The sequence below is a fragment of the Mastigoproctus giganteus genome, chromosome 1, assembly GCF_048544385.1.
Source record: "Mastigoproctus giganteus isolate SK-2022 chromosome 1, ASM4854438v1, whole genome shotgun sequence".
Classification (NCBI taxonomy): domain Eukaryota; kingdom Metazoa; phylum Arthropoda; class Arachnida; order Uropygi; family Thelyphonidae; genus Mastigoproctus; species Mastigoproctus giganteus.
In genome coordinates, this window is record NC_143575.1 from 41,656,965 (window position 1) to 41,679,043 (window position 22,079).

The following is a 22,079-nucleotide window of genomic DNA, read 5'->3' on the forward strand; positions in this document are numbered from 1 at the left end:
AATCATATAGCAATGTGGGGTCGGAAATGCTTTCCTGAAGCGGTGTTGTACACAGAAGCACCATAAAGAAAAGAGACCGTAAGTGAGAAATCGTTTTAATAATACATGAAAAGAAGCAAAAGGTACATGGATTAAAGTAAGTGTTCGAAGTTTCTTCCACGGGCTACAATGCACGCCTCACATCTCCGACGCATGGACATCCGAACATTCTGGAATACTCCAGGCGAATTTCGAATTTCTTGAACAAGAACGCCAAGTTAGTAGGATGGATGATTACATGAACGCAGATTTAGCCGATATGCATTTGGCGTACGGGGCTGCAAATTGTAGTGGGCCAGCCGCACAGCGTTTGTACGCGGAACGATATCCGACGAGGCGTATTCCCAGTCATAATTTCTTTGCAAGACTGCACCAGAGGTTAGCTGAGAGAGGTTCATTTGAAAGAGCTGACAGGGACAGGGTAAGAACAGCACGGACTCCAGCCGTCGAACAGAATGTGCTGCAGCATGTACAGGGGAATCCAAGAACGAGTACACGAAGTCTAGCAAACGCAGTCGGGGTTTCCCATTGCAGCGTCTGGAGGATTCTCCGAGAACAAGACATGCATCCGTTTCACGTGCAGCGTGTCCAGACACAGCAACCGGAGGATTATGCACCTCGTATTGCTTTCGCACAGTGGTACCTTGGAAAATGTGCTACAAATCCTCTTTTTCCTGCTGAAGTGTTGTTTTCCGATGAGGCATCCTTCACAAGGGAAGGAATTTTCAACACGCATAACGACCATATCTGGGCGGTCGAGAACCCGCATGCAATACGACGTCGTGCAGCACAGATTCGATTTTCGGTCAATGTATGGGCCGGTATTATGGGAGATCACCTCATTGGACCTTACCTGTTACCGTGTCGTCTAACCGGACCTATCTACTTGATCTTTCTGCAGCAAGTATTGCCACAACTTTTGAGAGATGAACAGATTTCTGCATCGACGCAACAGACAATGTGGTTCCAACACGATGGAGCCCCTGCCCATTATAGCGGAGATGTTCGTAACTACCTGGATGTCACATTTGGTCAACAGTGGATCGGACGTGGTGGTCCCGTGCGTTGGCCTGCTCGGTCACCCGACCTGTCATGTCTTGATTTTTATTTCTGGGGTCATATGAAATCGCTAGTTTATGACACCCCTGTTGACAATGCTGAGGAGCTGGTTGCAAGAATCGCAGTAGCTGCCGAAGAAATTCGCCTGGAGTATTCCAGAATGTTCGGATGTCCATGCGTCGGAGATGTGAGGCGTGCATTGTAGCCCGTGGAAGAAACTTCGAACACTTACTTTAATCCATGTACCTTTTGCTTCTTTTCATGTATTATTAAAACGATTTCTCACTTACGGTCTCTTTTCTTTATGGTGCTTCTGTGTACAACACCGCTTCAGGAAAGCATTTCCGACCCCACATTGCTATATGATTTCGAGTTGTCAGGATGTACCCTACCCCTCTTAGAAGTTCTGAAACGTTTAACTGAAACACCCTGTATACTTTCAGCTACAAATACTGTAAATCTGTTTTGTTTTTAGCTGTAGAAATTAAAATACCTGAAAAATACTTTGTAAATTTATGCCTTCACAGAAAATCTTACATTTCGTTTTTTATGAACGTGAATACAATTTGATAATAAAAATGGAAAAGATGGTTTATGGGCTGTTTATTAATAATATTCCATGACATTTTGGCATAGAAATAAAACAGATTTTGTGCCATTGTTTAAGAAAATGTTTGCTAATTAATTGTTTGAACCCATTTCTCAAATACTTGATAATTTACTTGTATTTGAATTCTGTTTTGAAGGTGTATCTAAATAAAACAGTTGCATTGATTAGTAATTAATTTAGATGAAAAGCTTAGGAATGCCATTTGGATAGTGCTGGAATACCATTCCAGCACTATCCAAGAGATCTATATTTAGCCAGAATGGCTAAATATAGATCTCTCTAAATCTCTTTCAAATTTTGATTTCTTAAAGTTAGCAGGTATACTAATGCATTTGGAGACTTGCCAAATATTGGGATACTGGTTTTGAGCATTTTAGCATATAATAAATATTTGGCATTATTTTGTTGCTTTTCTTCTCTTTTTGTAACTTTATATTAAAGTTTAAAATTTGAATTTTCTCAATTTCTAAGTTTTTGAGGTGTAAATTTATTCAAGAATAAATTTACACCTCACATTCGTAATAAAGGTTTTCACAAATTTAAACAGTTTCTAGAATTTACTTCAGTTCTAGTAAGTCACAGTTATGTTATTTTGTTTTGTTAGCTAGAGTCAGGTTTGTATATTATACTCAAATGGCAATATTAAAATTTGTGTAGGTCCAGAATGTACATATTCATTGAATATACATATTCAATGAATATGTACAGAAATTGAATATACATATTCATTTTTCAGAATGAATATGTATATTCAATCTTGAAGGTGTTATGAATTATTTATGGGCATATTAATAAAATATATCTGTGATCTCTTGTGTTCTATTTTGTGATACGAAGATTATAGAAACCATTGTTGAAAATTTTTTTTTAATGGCAAGCAATACTTGCTTTTTACAGGAATCCTTTACCATTAGCAGTGATGGCTGCTTATAGATCTCGATGTATGTATTTAAGTCAGTCAGCAACTGCAAAAGAGTGTCTTCAGTTGTGTGACAAAGCAGGAAGTCTACTAAGAGATAGCATGAATTTTGCACTCCATCAGATGTCACCTCCTTTAGTTCAGGTATTGTATTTGATGTTATGTACCAGTTCTGGTGAAGCCTGTGTGTATACCTAGTCCTTTACTAAATATATGCTTCTATAAAATGAGAAGAGCTGAAAGTATTTTATGCAGTGTTAGATTTAGAATTTGTTAATTTCAAAACTAAAACAGTGTTACTTTCCATGTATTCCTCCATGTGGCACCCACACCACATGAAGGAATGCTGCTCCTCTGTGTTATTAGACAATACTAGGTGGCAGATGACTCTCATCAACCGGTGCAATACCACCACTTTGCTTATTGGAGGCTTGAAGTTTAGTCTCCAGAGCTAAGTTCCCGTCAACTCTTCCTCATCTCTTCCATCATGCAGTATGACTGATGAATTTTGAGGTTATGATGAACATCATGGCGAGATCCAATCTTCCTTACATTTTGAGGGTACAGCTCTAAAATGGTGCTCATAGGCCAGTCGCTATATAGTACACCAGGCCGAACCTATTGGTAACTCTTTAGGAGGCTTCCGGATCAGCTAGTATATAATCTTGCTACCTCTACTCTGCCATATAGTGACTGGAGGGAGTCCAAGTAGTGTGTATGTGGGGGGGGGAGCACTGTCGAGGCCACGTTATGTCAAGGATCTGGGTATATTCTTACCATGTGTGTATGCCATATCCAAAAATTTCATTACTTCATACAGCATGTACCCCCCCCCCCCCCCACATTTTCTTACTATTGAATACACTATGAATTGTCAAACTAATAGAATAAGCTTATCTGCAAAAAGATCTAAACCTCCCAAACACTTCCTAGTTCACTTCACAAATATATGTGGTCTCAGTTCTAATCTCAACGATGTCCATTTCCACCTGCAATCTGCCAAACCCCATGTACTTTTTCTGACAGAATCTCAGTTATCGGTTGATTCAAATACTGCTCATTTCAGTTGCCCAAATTATTCGCTGTATGATTCCTTTCACCTCAAAGGTGGTACTTATGCATATGTCCATTCTGATATTCCCTGTCAGAGATTTGGTAATTTGGAATCTCCTCTTTTCGATCTTCTCTGGCTTTAAATCTCTCTACTTAATTGTGTCAAATTCATCTGTTGTCTCTACTGTTCTCCCAACTCCACTAATTACTTGGAGCTCTTTGACTTCCTCTCTTTGCAACTTGACTTTCTCCAGTCCAACTTTCCTAACAGTGAGGTAATTTTCCTTGGCGATTTTAATGTTCACGATTCCAGCTGCCTTCCATTTTCTAGTCACACCAACCCAGCTGATCGAGATGCTGAGGCTTTTGCAATTGCTAATAATCTTGCACAGATTGTTCATTTATCTACAAGAATACTGGACAATCCTAACCATACAGCCAACACGCTTGACCTTTTTCTCACTAACAACCCTTTTAAGTACATGGTCGAAGTGAGTGGTCACTTAGGCACCTCAGATCACAAATTCGTGATTGTCTCTTCTCCAGTAGAACCTTTATCTCATGGCTTTCTAACCTTGTGTTGTTTGGCATTACAAGAATGCAAAATGAGATGACCTGTGAGATTTCTTTTCTTCTTTTACTTGGTCAGATTACTGTTTCAAAACTTCTGATGTCAACGTTTGCTCAGATCATTTCAGTGAAATTATTCTTGTAGGAATGGAATCCTTTATTTCACACTTCAGTTTAAAATCTCATCCTTTATCTAAACCTTGGTTTTCCAATAAATGTGCTAAGGCTGTTCAAGAGAAGAACATTGCATATCGTAATTTGCTTGTTTCCAATTCTTCAGTTTCATTTTCTGCCTACACCAAGGCTCGCAACAATTGTAAAGCAGTTATTAATCAGTCCAAACTAGATTTTAAACAGGCTAAGAGAAGAAAACTTGCTTCTTGCCCTAATGGTAGATGAGCATTCTGGTCTCTCGCCAACTTTTGCTCATCTCTGCTCCCACCTCTGTCAAAACCAGATGGTTCTATTTTCTCTTCAGCCAAGGATAAAGCTGACCTGCTAGCATCCCATTTTTCTTCCAACTCATATATTAATGATCTTGGTAAAACACCTCCCACCATTCCCAACATGCTCCATTCATTGCCTCCTGTGGTCTTCCATCAAAAGGATGTCAGAAGAATTTTGACGAATCTTGATGCTAAGAAAACTCCAGGTCCTGATGGTATTTCTCTTTTATTTTTTTTTCTTTGTTAGTTGTTGACGCATCGGCTTCTGTGGCCATAATGCACCTCCCAAGATTTTTTTTTTGCAGTGCACTGATTCAAGCCCGAGGCGGGATTCGAACCCGCAACCTTTGGGTTGCCAGGCAGGCACTTTACCCACCCAGCTGGCCCAGTCGGCTAGTATTTCTCTACTTTTTCTCAGAACCTGTGCTCCTGAACTTACTCCTGTTTGCCACCTTTTTTCACTTTCTTATTCCAGTGTTTTTCCTTCTGCTTGGAAATTTGCTCATATCCAGCCAGTTTCTAAAAAGGATCACAAATCTCTCCCATCCAATTATCGTCCCATTGCAATTACTTCTACTCTTTCTAAAGTAATGGAGAAATCAATTAACTGCCAACTCTTAAACTACCTAGAAACCTTCTGTCTGATCAATGATCGCCAGTATGGATTCCATCAGTGCTGATCCACTGGTGATATTCTGGCTTATGTTACCCAGTTATGGACAAATTCAATGGAAAAGTTCGGTGAAACACAAGCAGTTGCTCTTGACATCTGAAAGGCTTTTGATCGTGTTTGGCATAAAGGTCTTCTAAACAAGCTTCCATCTTATGGTTTGCCAACTGTTTTTAGTAATTGGTTATCCAGTTTTCTCTCTGATCGCTCACTGAGGGTGATGGTTGATGGCTCTCTGTCTTCTAACTTCTCCACTAATGCTGGTGTCCCCCAAGGTTCAGTTCTTTCCCCCACTCTTTTCTTCTTGTATATTAAATGACTTTCATTGACTGGAAATCATATCCATAGTTTTGCCGATGATAGCACATTGCATTCCACTTTCCATTTTGAGAAACCTTGCCCTGCTCAATCAGCTTCAACTTCTCGAATATCCTCTACCATTTCCTTAAATGCCGATCTCCAGGTAATTTTACAGTGGGGCAAAGACAACTTAGTTGATTTTAATCCTTCTAAAATCTTTTGTCTTGTCTTATATCTCGCAAAAAGGATTCTTCTGCTCCTATGCTTATCTTTGGTGACACTCCGATTTCTAGGCAAAATGATATATCTCTTTTGGGAATTACCCTGACTGCTAATCTCTCTTGGCACAAGCACATTACAAATATTGCTTCCTCTGCATCTAAAAAACTTGGTTTTCTCTTTCGCTCTCGGCATTACTTTTCTTCGAAAGAACTATTCACTCTGTACAAATCGCAGATCCGCCCTAGCATGGAATATTGTTCCCACATCTGGGGCGGTGCCCCCAAAACCTCTCTCAGACTTCTAGATTCCATTCAGAAGAGGGCAGTTAGGTTAATTAATGACTCCTCTCTAACAGAATCTCTCCACTCTCAGTCTCATAGACGTACTGTTTCTGCTGCATGCCTTTTCTACAGATACTTCCATGGGCACTGTTCTTCTGAATTGCCTTCTATAATTCCCACTCTCTTTCAAAACAGTCCGATCATGTGCTGCCACCAGCCAACATCCATATACTGTCCAACTTCAAACTCACAGAACCAACTTTTCATCTTCCTTGTTTATTCATTCAACTGCCGTTTTCTGCAACAACCTTCCTTCATACGTATTTCCTGAAAATTACAGTCTATAGAAGTTCAAGTCTAATGTCAACAAATATCTTCTTTCGTCTTATCAACCTCTAGCCCAAGCACAGTACTAAGTACTATAGGTTCTAATACCTCTCATGTTTGGGGTTTTCATGAAAAAAAAATAAATAAAAATAAATTTATTTATAAAATTTACTCCGTTATACAGTTTTTCCACCTTTGAGAAAAAATTAAGATAATTTTAGTGTTGTTGTACTGTTATTATATGGAATAATTTACATGAACTATATCACTTGTGATGAAAGTAATGAAAACCAGTTTGCAGTTCAAGAGTATTCAATTGAACTGGTACATTTAGAAGGCAATAAAAGGAGCAATTAAAGGTACAAAAAAAAAAATCATATTCATTTTGGGGACAAAAATTGAAAAAATATTTTCCCTCATTGACGGTGAAAGAATTAACACTCTACAAATCTGCTTAGTTCACTGATCTTAACTGTTTAGTTGTCCCTTCCAGATAGAGATAATTTGCATTTGATTCAAAAAATATATTAAAGAAATAATGCATACAAGCTAGTGCAATTGCATCATTTCTGTATGTAGCCATCTACTTTAGTAGATGGCTACATGCCAATTTAGTAGTTATAAATGATGCCAATTTAGTAGTTATAAATTGACATCATTAAGTATATCTCATATTGTGAATACCTTCACAATGAGTTACCATGTTATTTCACTACCTCTAATAAGTAACACTTCACTATAGAAGAAGACTATTGTTACTTATTCTCAGCGGATACCATCACCCATACGGCACTGTTTTGGCTCCTCATCAGCGGGTGGGCAGGTACCCTGGTATTGCAATGGATAACAACCCAGTTGAGAAGTATAAGTTAATAAACTCTGAAATGGTGGCGTATGGGTGATGGTATCCGCTGAGAATATGTATCCACTGTGAAGGTATTCACAATATGAGATATACTTAATGATGCCAATTTATAACTACTAAAGTAGTTGGCTATGTACAGAAATGATGCAATTGCACTAACTTGTATACTAGTTAACTCCCTACGTAACCTGAGGCTTTAGCCCTAAACTATTCTGTAATTTAAAGAAATAATATAATTACAATAGAGGTATTTTTTCCCATTTTTTTATACATGCTTTAAAAAGAACTCATAAAGTAGCCATCAAAACTCATCCATGTAATTCACTGAAGCTGCATGTTGTACTATCAGACAGCTGAATATAAGCAACCCTTTGAGCAGGTGTCAGGATACCTAAAATTTCATCTTTGTAATTCCTAAAGTTTTTCCTCCCAGAATCTCTACTTTGATTCAATATATTCATATACACTGTGCTGCCACTTTATTAGGTACACCTCTGCTGTGCACACAAATGGTTTGTCCCACAACGTTGCAAGTCACATGACCACAGTTGTGGATAATAATGCAGCAGAACAACCTTTCTAGTATCCGTTAAGCATACAAAATGTAGAAAGAATGGGGAAAAGGAGTGATCTAACGAACTTCAAATGTGGCATGGTAGTAGGTGCAAGACGTGCTGGACAAAGCATCTTTGAAACTGCAATTCTTCTGAACTTTTCACGCACCACAGTTTCAAGGGTGTATTGAGAATGATGCAACGAACAGAAAACATCCTCTCAATGGCACTCCTGTGGAAGAAAATCGCTTGTTAATGAGAGATGTCACAGGAGAATGGCTAGAATTGTGCAAACAAACAGATGGGCCACAATGTCACACATCACGTCAGAATATAACCTTGGTGCACCGAACAAAATATTGCAATGGACCACTAGTCGCACTTTGTCACGAATGGGCTAGAACAACGATGGCCACATCGTGTACCTTTGTTATCAATGAAGAACAAGAGAGCATGCCTCCTGTGGGCACAGCAAAGCCAGCACTAGACTATCGAGGATTGGAAAACAGTTGCTTGGGCTGACGGGTCAAAGTTCCTGGTGCATCGTGTTGATGGAAGGCTCAGAATTTGGCGAAACAACGTGAATCCATGCACCCATCATGTCTGACGACTACTGTGCAAGGTGGTGGGGGCAGTGTTATGGTGTGGGGAAAGTTTTCTTGGCACACGTTGGGTCCATTGATACCCATAGATTCACGTCCGAATGCCACATTGTACCTAAATATTGTTGCTGACCAAGTGCATCCATTCATGTTGACAGTTGATCCTCAGTCAGATGGTTACTTCCAGCAGGATAATGCGACGGTGCACAAAGCCTGAATCACTATGGAATGGTTGCAGGAACGTGACAATGACTTTTCTTTGCTGCAGTGGCCCGCTCAGTCCACGGATCTCAATCCTATTGAACATCTTTGGGATAAGCTGTAAAGGGCTGTTTGCTGTAGGCCTACACCTCCTTTGAATATCAAGGAACTGCGTGACACACTCATGTCTGCATGGTACTCCAATGTTTTCAGCATCTTGTTCAATCCATGCCTAGACGAATTCACGCGGTTTTGAAGGCTAAAGGAGGCTCAATATGCTACTAGGTAAGTGTACCTAATTAAGTAGCAGCACAGTGTATCTGTTTACAAATTGGTGACAAACTTAACTACAGTAAGACTCCCATATCCGCAGGGGATACGTTCCAAGACCTACCGTGGATGGCTGAAACCACAAATATAAGCGAACACCTGCTGACCCCATATATAACACGATTTTCTTGTAAATACATAACATACAATAAAGTTTAATTGATAAATTAAACACACAGTAAGACATTACCAACATTAAATATGGCAGTAATAAAGTACTGCACTAATTAAGTAGCAGCACAGTGTATCTGTTTACAAATTGGTGACAAACTTAACTACAGTAAGACTCCCATATCCGCAGGGGATACGTTCCAAGACCTACCGTGGATGGCTGAAACCACAAATATAAGCGAACACCTGCTGACCCCATATATAACACGATTTTCTTGTAAATACATAACATACAATAAAGTTTAATTGATAAATTAAACACACAGTAAGACATTACCAACATTAAATATGGCAGTAATAAAGTACAGCAGACTCTTGTTTACCGGGATTGGATTAACCAGGACACTTCAAGACTCCAAATTAAAAAAAAAAAAAAAAAAAAACAGAAATCATAAAATTGAAGTAATAACTAGAATAGGTATAAACAGATATTTTGCAAGTCGTAAATAAGCGACAAGAACCGGCATTATACGTCGTCATTAGTGTACCTATTATTTTGCAACTCCTGCTGTCTTCACACCTACCGCTCAAAATAAAAAAAAGAGAGAGACCAAATGTTTAGTTTGATTTAGTGCGTCGTGTTGATTGTTGTATCTGTCGCACTGCAAAAGGACAAATTTTTTTTGTTATTTATATCAAGGATGTCAGAACTTGTTTTTGTTTAGAAATCGCGAAAATGATGGGCAAACGCAAGTGTTGTGCTTTCAATTAAACAAAAACTTGAAATTATTCAAAAGTTTGAAAAGGTGCATCCGTTAACTCTCTAAAGAACCCTTATAATGTTGGTGACCAAACCATATGCAACATTGTAAAAAATAAAGGGAAGCTATTCGATTTAAAATCGACATCGTAAAAAATAAAGGGAAGCATCGCATTGGACATGCGAGTAGTACGTGTTAAGTTTATCGGTTATTTTCCGTGGTTATTTGCTGGTAACTGAATCAGCAGATACGGGGACACAACTGTATTCAGTTTTAGGCATTAGGCAACTGCCTAACAGGATATTAACTAGCTAGCTATTGCTTATAATTGGTAAGAGTAATATTAGCCATTTGTGGAATGATATTACCGATATATTTTTATATTACCCATAAGATTACCGATAATATATATTACCGATAAGAAGTTGCAATGAAGGAATCTTTTAGCAAATACCTAAGAAAATGTTATATGGATGAATTGATATTGTGGAAACAAAGTAAAATTATGCTTACCTCTATTAAATACTATTTAGCTATAAATAGTGTAACTGTTGTTGCCTGGCTTTGATACGCAAAGTAATATCATCGTGAAAACTTTAAAAAGTGCTGCATTTGTTATGGATAGCACCAGAGACTTAAGTTTTGGAAATATGGAGGAAGAGGCAGCTTAGATAGTGCATCCATTGATGATGATATCAAACTTCAGGAATTATTGATTTACCATTAAACCCCACTGAAATCAGGGGTTATATTGCATTCACAATCAAATAATATATTTAAGCTTTACAAGTATTACTTTATAACCATATTGCATTTCCTCAGCCACTGCTGCAGGTTGAAATCATGTAAATTAAAGTAAAAATACAAATTAATTAGTATTTTTGCCCTATGTAGTAGTGTTTTGTATGGAATTCACTGGATTAACATTTTTAAACTTTACTAAGAACTTTATTATACAGGTAGGTCATAATTTTATTTTATCAATCTCATATTGTGGGGGTACTTAACTATGAGCTGCTGTTATATTACACTACTCCTAAGAAGAAGTTTGTTTTCTATTTATTTAAAGTATATGCCATTACTCATATTATGTTTCCTACTGTTGTCTACTTACCTGCCAGCAAGGCCATGCAAGAGTCAAAATTGCTAAATCAGTAATAGTATACACTTTGGAGCAGTACATTGCTTTAAAGTTTTATTTTTTCATTTTGTTTTTTTGATCTTTGTAGGCATTTCAGATGTTGTCAGTTGACTGGTTACTGAGTACACGAACAGCTCTTTGGGAAGAAAAACAAAAAAATCTCTTGCAGAACAGTCCAGAAATAAATTATACTGTGTTAGATGGATATCAGAAAGATTTACGTTGCTTAAGAAGATTGGTTCATCAAATGCCAGTGACATTTTCAAAGGTAAATTAATATGGAGAAATCAGTTTATTTCCTATTGAGACCATCATCTTAAATATTGATATATGCATGTTGAATTTCAGTGGGAAATTAGCTGAATTTCAACTTTTTATGCTAAGTTATTCATGAAATGTATAATATGATTAGGCAGTGTTTAAAAAATGTAAGTTATTAAAATGTTTAAAAATTAAATATATAATGGAATCATATTCAAAAGTAATGCATCATCTTGTGTTTTGTTATCAACCCTTGAGTGAGCACTTAATCAAAATGTTCCTTAACTCTTTTGTGAGTGGGTTTCTGGATTATATGCTTACACTTCCATAGTGTGGTAAGCATGTGAATTTTTTCAGGGAATTTGGGAGTTTGTAAAAATAGAATTTAAAAACTGTCTGAGACCACTATAGTCACCTTTATTTAAATCCCACATCTGCACACTGTGGTTACTGCCACCTAGTAGGTCCTTTATCTGCAGATTCTTACTGCATGAAGAATCACTGCTGATAATCAGAGCAAGAGTATTACTCCATCTGGTTGCTTCTCGAACATGCTGCTGTAGGAAACAATCATACAATAAATCCACAAAAGTCTTGCTCCTGTGTGAGTGACCAATCCACAAATTCCAGTCAATATCTGGGAAGTTAAAATCCCCCATTATAAGACATTTTGATTTACTTCTCAGACATTCTGAATAAGACATTCTCATTAGGCCTATAACACACTCCTATGCTCATTTTATTATTATTATTATTAATTGCATGTTTTTTTCCCCATAACTATAACTCTAAGTGCTAAAAATAAAATATTTTTGAGGCAGTTCAAAATTTTATGTAGAAAATATATAGAAAATTTTATGAGGTAATTTCAAATATTATCAGCTTTTAAAAAAAATTTTTTTAATGTGTAATTTTGAATTTCACTGTCTTTTATGTCCTTTTGTTTCCAGCTTAACCTTTATGAAGCCACATTTCGTATTATGGCTGGTGCTAATCCACTGAAGACCCAACTGCTAATGGATAATAGTTTAAGAAGACGGTTCAACAGTTATCCTTCCATAATTTGTACCAAAGGTAAAATATATTTTACAATGAGATTTTTAATTTAGAGATGAATTTTGATATTGAATATTATTATTGGCTGTTACTTCTCTCAATTATCCACCAACAAAATATAGCAGTATACACTGGTGCTCAGAAGTTAACAAACATATGCAAAAGCATTTTATTAAATTGTGAGAAAACATTAGTGAGGCATTCAGTGAGGAATATATTTCAGTGTATAAAGAGTGCACAGATTTCACTCTAAAATTGCAATTATGCAAATTCAGGTTCAAGTTCAAGCAAAAGGGCAAATGCAAGGGTTAAGGATCTCAAAATTGACATTGAAAGGGCCTTGCCATTAGAGTTCTTTGCAAGAGCACATGGAAATCTGTGTTGTCATTGACAGCAATTCCAGCCCATTCCACACCATTAACCACCACCACCACCACAAAATGTGATCCTTTCTGTGGAATGGAATCTAGTTCCCTATTTCCTTGAGATAAAAGTGTTTTGAGAATCTGGTCACAGCCTAATCTCAACTAATCATTGGATAGTCATGGCCTCTTTCTCCTAGGTACAGTCAATGTGCTGTTGGCACAAATTTAATTTTTTTTTTTTTTTTTTTTTTGTATGTGGATTAACGGAACATTTATAGCTGGTGATCATTCACAGCACAAAGATCCTCCTTTTGAAGGCTCCTGTGGTTGGTATGTTTGAGTACAAGCTGTCTTGTAGATCCAGCAAGTTCTGCTATAAGCCACTGTCCTTGGAAGTCTGATTTCTTGCCTGGAGATAACAGAAGATAGCTCAGGGCTGGTCTTGGAGAGAAGTATGTGTGTTTTGGAACTAGTTCCACAGTTGTCTTCTAAAGCTGTCAGTAAGTAACATTCAGCTACTTGGCTGTTTCCATTTAATTTTTCCCTGCCTCCATTCTCTTTGTGGCATTTTCACAGTGATGGCAATAAATTCAAAATGCTGAGTTTCTGAAAACAGGCTGATGCTATCTGGTTACCCAATTAGCATATTGTAATAGGTTGTGTATGACTGTTTATGGCTTAGGCAGAGATTGAATTTTATTTTTACCCCAAAAATGACAAATATTTGGTTCTGTTCTTGTTTGTATTTTAAAATGCATTCTCATTTTTGCATTTGTTCCTTAACTTTTGAACACTACAGGTATAATGAACTTCATTGAATGTTTCCATTGTATCATTTGCTAAATCACCGACAATCACAGTTGCAACACATTGTGACATATGTGTTAAATAAAATGCCCGTTTGCTGGTTTATGTAAAGTGTGTAAATAACTTATGTTGTTATTACACTTATGAGCTGCCCCAACCCTTCTCTTTCTGGGTTCTCTGCTGTGGCAGGAGCAGCTATAAGATTATCATGAAGAACTCATTTACCAGTCTTTGAGTCTGCAAGTGCCATGCTTATCTGGAATTTGGCTGCTTGTCTCATAAAATAATCACATTTTATGTAAATGTGGTTATTGTAGAAGATAGTGTGGTAACACAGGTAATAATTAAATGTCACATAAAAACAACCTCTATGAATTAAAACATGGACAGATGATGGGGTACCATAGAGCTAAACTTAATTCATGTCAAATTTTGGAGTTTCTCAATATTCCAAAGACTGCTGTCTGAAATGCTGTATGCAAATAGAAAGGTGTAAGAGTTGAAAACTGAAAAGCAAGATCATGTGTTTTGAAACAAAAGATCCCTGAACATTTGGTTGTGTTATCCAGGAAAACTGTGCTGAAAATCACTAAAGAATCATTTAAAGGATCCATGAACGTAGAGGAGCAATTATTAGTGTGTTTACTCCACAAAGTGGTTTGCCAGCATCCAAAGATGAACTGTCATGCTTACTTCTCAAGTGAGCCAGTGCAGGATTTTACCTGCAAATGGCAAGCCATTGTTATTTAGAAAATTTCTTTCATTCAGTGTGTACTGCTGGATGAAAATTAACATAAATGTTTCCAAGTTAGGTTCAAATAGTCTGACTTATTAGTGATTTTATAAAAGCTTTTGTCTCAAATTGAGGACAAGTATAACACTTTCATAAGAAATTAGAAATTTATCAACTAAGATATTAAGCTGTGCCAATTAATATAATAACTGCATAAATAATATTAGTGACTCAAAGATAAGCTCTTCAGCATATTACAAAAATCTATCAGCATAAATTCTAACCCAATGGTTAGAATTTATGCTGATAGATTTCAAGCCATATACTCACAAGATGATGTAAAATGTAATCCATTCCCCCCCCCCTACCAAAGAAAGAAAGAAAGAAAAATTTTTAAATTTTTCAGCTAAAAAATCTGACTCCAGTTCAAAAAAAAAAAAAAAAAAAAGAAAGAAAGAAAGAAACCCAGAAAAACAGTACCTTACTCTTATTATAAGAGTTTTGAATTATGAATTTAGCCCAAAAAAAAACAAGGGTTTTGCACACAAGAAATTATTCTTCAGTAGTTATTTAACATGGGTTAAGCTTCCATTTCAAAATTGTGTTTTCTTTAATTTCCCTTCCTACCTCTTTTTAACATACAGTACTGTTCCACTTCACTCATATAAAACAAAGTGGTTTACCTGTATTATTTTCATTATCAGTGGTAATAAACTTCTGAAATGTATCTGTATGTAACATGCTACCTTTATTAGATATATTGAGTGTAGACAAAATTTGTTATTCTTCCTTTGGGCATCTGTAATACGTCTTATAATCAGTAAAAGGTTCCTTTTTATTTAAGCCATTAATTCTCATACATGATAGGTAAAGATGAAAACTGATGTATCAAAAACAAATTGTAACACATATATGAATAGATAAATCAAGTGTAAATATATGATCCTAAAAGGAAACCTTAAAAAAAATTTTTTTTTTCCATTACTAATTTGATGATGGCGCCTCCGTAGCCAGGTGGGAAGGAGCAGCAGTGCGTAGCACACGCTTCTTGATTAGACCGGGGTTCGAGCCCGTCACCACCAAATACGGAGGATGCGGAAAGGTCAGGGAATGACCACCGCATATTCCCGGAGCAATATGGCCTTAGTTGCTAATGCTCCTAAAAACCAAAATAACAATAACAACAACAACTAATTTGATATTAAACGTTTTGTTATCTGTACTGAAACTATATATTAAATTCTTCATAAAATCTCTTTATAAGTCTGCTAGCAGTCTATCATTATGAACAGCCCAACTAGGCAAAGCTGTCAAGTACTCTAAACAACAGCAACCCATATAACAACACGTGTATAAAATGACTTCTGCATTCTATAATTACAGCAGCCATTTTTCTTTCATGCTTCAAAACATACATATCAGAAAGAATTTAGTAGTTTAACATTATGTTATTTTGCTAAAAATAAAATGTAGGAAGGTTACAATTCTAAATTACAGAAATGGCATGATCATAGGCAAGCACATAGATTAGTTTAATTAGTTTTACTCTACTTTAAAACTACAATTGACCTTTTTACAACAACAACAGTAGAATGTGACATTAACTGTCACATTCTACTGTTGTTGTTGTTAAGCCCACAAAATGGGGTTTTTTTCTTTCTTTTTTTGCAAAAAAATTTTTTGATGTGAAAACATCTTTGGCTACACCTACTAAATTTTTTGGACTGAAGTAAAACTGATTGGTAACGAAAATGCAAGACAAATTTCCTAAATGACGCTAACTCAGTCACTAAAGTTCATTTGGTAGAGTAAGGAGCGGGCATGAGCATAAAATGTTACATCATTCATAACTTCGGTTCTATCTGCTCGATTTTAAAAATTTAAATGGTTTTTATTTCACATAAAATGTACACATGTAGGTTTTTTTATTAGTACAGGATGTCCAAAAAAGGAAAAAAAAAAAAACCTTTATTATTAGAAAAGTCAAATTTTGAACAGCTGCATATTTACACTGGTGTTCAAAGAAAGTGCATCATCTAGGAATTTCTCATTGCTACCTTTTTTGCGATGGTATGTTACATTAATGACTAGCATCACAAATAGAAATATAAACAAAAGATATTTATTAATAATTAAGGCAAAGCTAAGTAATATTTGACAGGTCCTCTCAAAATATTCCTCTCACAGGTCCTCTCAAAATATTCTTTTCACAGGTCCTCTCAAAATAATTGCTCAAAATAATTATGGCTGAAATGTTATCAGAAGCCCTCAATTTGTTTCAATTTGTCATTTTAAATGGAAAACAAAATGAAAAGTTCACCAGGTGCAAACTAATATTTAGTTGAACCACCTCTGGCCCTGATGACAGCAGCACACTGTTGAGGCATTGACAGGATAAATTTCTGAATATAATCAACTGATAATTCGTGGTTCCAAACATGAATTATGGCTTCTTGAAGTTCACGAAGAGTCTTTGGTTTCTTTCTGGCAACTGCAGATTCCAGACGATGCCAACAGTTCTCTATAGGATTCAGGTCCGAGCTTAGAGTTGTAACAACAGTTCTCTATAGAATTGTTGTAACAACAGTTCTCTATAGGATTCAGGTCCTGGCCAGCTTAGAGTTGTAATGGACCATTCTTCCAACCATTTTTTCACCTGTAACAAATGTAAACACATTACTGTCGAACCTCTAATGCAGAAATGAAGCTAAAGTAATTGCAGAAGTGCTTACTTACACTTTTCGCCCGATTGCAAGGAGCACGAGTCGTCCTGAAATATGCAGTTACTTGGCAGGTTAAAATGGTCTCTAATGATTGGCAGCAATTTGCCTTCCAATATAGCCAGTTCTCCATTGACATTTACTGAACCTTTTATAAACTGCAGGTGACCTACTCTGCAATGCGAAATACACCAAATATTATGTGGCTGGTAGGGAATTTCACTGTAGACACCATACAGTCTGGATGGTATTCTTTACCTTGTCTACAGCGAATCATTTGTCTCCCATCAGAGTCATGCAGGTTGAATTTCTTCTCATCCGAGAAAATGACTGACTTCCACTGCTCGGGGGTCCATTTGACATGCTCCTTGCAGCAAATTAATCGGGCCTTTTTCAATTTTTGTGTGAGGAGGGGCTTCTTAGGACGACGGGCTACAAGTCCATTTTTGAAGAGGCATCTTCTGACTCGTACCGCACTTGCTACCACTCCTGTATCTTCTTCCCATTCTCTTTTAAGCTTAGACGAAGAAGCTTTATGGTTTTTAAGGCATAATCGCTTCAAAACGTGGCTTGTTTTGGCATAGAGACTCATTTGCGTCCGATTCCTTTTTTTCCTCTCAGCAGAACCAGTATTCTTGAATTTGGAAAGAAATCTACTCACTGTCAACTGAAATACAGGACACTATAAGCAATATGATGGGAAGAACATCCTTCCTCACATAAAGCAACAATAGCACTCTTTCTTTATGGCATCAACTGCACATAACTCGCCATTCTGACACAAGTAAGGAATGACTGCAACTCTTGCAGAGCGTGCTTGTATAGCTAACAGCTGATGCAATATTACATCATCAGCTATGCGTGTCAATCTTATCTGATGCAATCTAAGAAATATTGCCATATACTTACGTTATTTGGATGACAATTACAATTTTAAGGGGTGGTGCACTTTCTTTGAACACCGGTGTACATTAGCTGTGTGTGTTTTTTTTTTTTTTTTTTGTCCCACAATTATAAATAACAGCTCAAAACGTTTTTATAAACATCAAGAAACTTGAATGCATGGCCCTCTTGTAGCTCTGAGGATGTAAAATCTGTATTTGACCTGCCAGTATGTTGTTTAGCATTTCAGGTGAAATAAAAGAGATTTCTTCAGTTATTCTTGTTTTTAATGTAGGAAAATCAGGAACTTTTGTTGCAAATACCTTATCCTTAATGTGACTCAACAAGAAAAAATTTAGCAAAGTTGTGTTAAGGAAACTGAGAAGCCCATTCATTTAGTCTACTACAACCAATCCAGTGATTTGGGAACACAGCATCAAGGATGTTTGATTCTGTTTTCCCATTTAGTATTCTTCTGTTTTCACACAGAAGAATACCAATGAGGCAGTCTTCATCCTGTTGGGGAAAAAAACATTCAGCTGATATTCTTCTAGTTGTGGAATCACACAATTCTCTAAAAGATCAAGATAAATTGTTCCCTTACTTTTCACTTCAGAGGGAAAAAAGAAAATAGACTTATAATCTGATTATGATGATGCCATCACCACACATTGACCTGTGGACTATCACACATTTTTTGACACATTGCATGTATGTGTTCTCAGATTCTCATATGAGAACATTGGCCGACCGGGCTAGCCAGGTGTGTAAAGTGCCTGCCTGGCAACCCAAAGGTCACGGGTTTGAATCCTGCCTCGGGCTTGGATCAGAGTAAAATGCAAAAACTTTGGGAGGTGCATTATGGCCACAGAAGCCGATGCGTCAAGAACTAACAAAAAAAAAAAAAAAAAAATGAGAACATTGTTCTGATTTGTATGTCCTGAAACACAAGAAGTTGCTTCATCAGAAAATAACTTTTGTAGGAAAGTGTTTAAGTCAAACTAAATTTAGTTTGACTTAAACATTATCATGTTTAAGTCAAACTAAAAACTTTTGGCATCTCTCATATTATGGCTTATCTTCACAACTAGATTGTCTTGTCTGCAATACAGGGTACCTGCCCGCCCACCCACCGATGAGAGGCCTTGAAATGGTGCCCGTCTGGGTGGTGCCCACTGAGAATAAGTAACAAGTCTTCTCTTTTAGTGAAGCATTACTTATTCGGGGTAGTGCAGTGTTTCCCAACGTGGGTCCCACGCCCCACATGGGGGCAATTTGATTGTTCAGGGGGGCAATTCAAAAATTGCTCGTCTAGAGTTTAAAACAACCGCCTACTATGATTTAACTTGTACAAAAGAAGAATTGTTGGTATCTCAATTTGAAATAAGCATTCGTTAAATGTTGTACTTTCTATAGAGCTGCACTTGAAAGTTTGGAGTAATATCAACTACAGTTTGCTCGGAGAGTATTGCTTACTATGCCTAGTGAAGGAATAGTACATACTGTATTGGACGATTGCTTATGGCATATGCAATGTGCAAGCAAAGTGGTTGTCTACTGTAGCCTACCGCAAACTCAGCATGTTATATGAAATAGGTAATTCCTTTCATACAAACGCTCGTTTGGGCATCGTGACTGTACATTTGGATAGGTTTGACGATCTCAGATTAAAATAAAAATTACTTTGTCCACGCACAGAATTATTATTAATGAAGAACCGTGATATACAATGGTATGTATTTGTCATATATGTATTTCTGTGGTCTCAGTAAATAAGCAAATAAGTCCAAAAACTCGAATTTGCAGGAGAGGAAAAATAAACTTCACACTCTCATATAAACACGCATATATTCGAATATACAAATATTTATTACTCACGCTAAAACTACAATAACGAAGATAGCTGCGTGTCACATAATAGTAAATAATAAATACTTTATTATAGTGCACTTATCTCATTTTTGACAAATTAGACTTATCTGCTTGTTCACAGAGACCACAGATTTAATAGCCCGAATTCAGTAATTCGTGTGATTTATTCATTCAAAAAGCGTACTAATAATTAATTTTGATATATTAAAATAAAATTAAATTAACTTTAATGCATAGTTTATTTTTAGTTTTTGATTTATCTTATATTTATTTCTTTCAGTTGCGCAGTAAAATGAGTAGTGCAAGTAAAAAAAAAGTTCGTCAGTATTCAGAGGAATACTTAAAATTTGGTTTCATACCCGCTATCCACGATCAAAGGTCACCTTTTTGTCTTTTATGCCAACAATGCTTGACCAACGAATCAATGAAGCGAGGTCGTCTTGAGGCGCATTTGAAGGCGAAACATAATGCTCATGTAAATTCAGATTTAGATTACTTTCAAACTTTAAAGAAGAATTTTGAAAAAAGAGCAACATTAAAGTCTCTGTTTATTGCTCATACTGCAACTGTCAATCGTACTCTTGAGGCTAGTTATGAAATTTCTTTACTCATTGCTAAATCTGGGAAAAATCATACTATAGGAGAGAATTTAATCAAACCATCAATATCAGCATTTCTTAAAACAGTTCTGGAAAAAGATGACAAAGACGTGAAAGCTATGCCACTCAATAACAATACTGTTAGCAGAAGAATAGATGAAATGAGTGAAGATATTGAAATACAACTTGTTGGAAAGCTGAAAACAAGAAAATTCTCAGTGCAAATGGATGAATCAACTTTGAGAGACAGTGAAGCCGTACTGATAACTTATGTGAGATATATTGATAAAGGTAATTTTGCTGAAGAAATGTTATTCTGTAAATCATTAGAGAGCACCACTACCTCCAAAGATATATATAATAAGCTAAAAAATTACTTAGATGACAATAATATACCAATGAAAAATATAACATCTTGCGCTTCAGATGGTGCTCCTAATATGATGGGCAAGAAAAATGGCTGCTTAAAATTGATGAAAGATGAGAATCCAGAAATGCTTCTTGTGCATTGTGTTATTCATAGGGAAAACTTGGTAGCTAAAAATATTTCGCCTGTTCTTCATGAAGTACTAAAATCAGTTATAAAATGTGTCAATGCTATTAAAGCTAATGCCAAATGTGAGCGTCTCTTCAAGCTTTTTTGTGAAGAACAAAATGGAGACCATGTGAGACTTTTACTTCACACTGAAGTAAGGTGGCTCTCGAAAGGGAACTGCTTGAAAAGATTCATGGAACTATTTGATACTATTAGTGACTTTTTAAGTGACAAACCTGAAATGAAGCATCTGTTAACGGTCGATGGTAAAGCATTTGTGAGTTATTTAGCCGATATCTTTGAAAAACTAAATATATTAAATAAACAACTTCAAGGAACAAATAAAACTCTCGTCGATGCAAAAGCGAAGATATTTGGTTTCATTACATTTATTGAATTATGTCAAAAATATATTTGTAACAAAAATTTTGAACAGTTTCGTTGGCTGCAAAAATGTGAAGTGACTGATACCGCTGTACTTGTTATTGTCGATCATCTGAAAATTCTGTCCGCTGATTTAAAAGAAAGGTTTTCTGATTTAAAACAAATTGATTTTCCAACCTGGATGATGCAACCAATGTTAGTGGATTTGTCTGATGTATCAATGCAGTACCAAGAAGAACTCTCAGAAATGCAAAATGATGAGTCAGTTAAAACTTTATTCAATATAAAAGGAGCGATGGCATGGCTTTGTGATGAAACAGAAATTAAATACCCAAATTCAACCAACTTTGCAAGAGAGCTATTGTTACCGTTTCCATCTTCATATTTAGCTGAATGTGGATTTAGTGCCATAAATGATTTGTTCCTAAAGAAAAGAAATCGACTGGATATCACAAAACGGGGAGACTTGAGACTGAAGCTGACTAAATTGGAGCCCAATATAAAATCTCTCTGCGGCAAGCATCAAGCACAAGGGTCTCACTAAATTTAGTGCACTCATCTAGAAGTGACTTCACATGGAATGTTGAAATTATTAAACAATTAAATAATAATTACTAAAAATTAAAATATAAAAAAATCTTTCATATAAATTATTTTGTACTTGAATTTTAGTTGTCCATTATATGTTTTGAAAATTTACTTACTGTTTTTTTCTTAATAATTTCCTAATGATTTCTTCCTAAAACCTAAGTTTTGTGTCCTGAACAAGTTGTAATTAGGCTTCATTTAGGAAATAATTCAATT

At 36.2% G+C, this 22,079-nt stretch overlaps 1 protein-coding gene across 1 annotated transcript in view; it reads left to right on the plus strand.

The window, feature by feature from the left end:
• SREBP (Sterol regulatory element binding protein) overlaps positions 1–22,079 on the plus strand; it is a 127,336-nt gene that overhangs the window by 99,746 nt on the left and 5,511 nt on the right. The window contains exons 13-15 of the mRNA XM_090372392.1: positions 2,606–2,771; positions 11,150–11,329; positions 12,273–12,396. Coding sequence (XP_090228518.1) covers positions 2,606–2,771; positions 11,150–11,329; positions 12,273–12,396 — 470 coding nt within the window. The remainder of the gene's footprint in view (positions 1–2,605; positions 2,772–11,149; positions 11,330–12,272; positions 12,397–22,079) is intronic.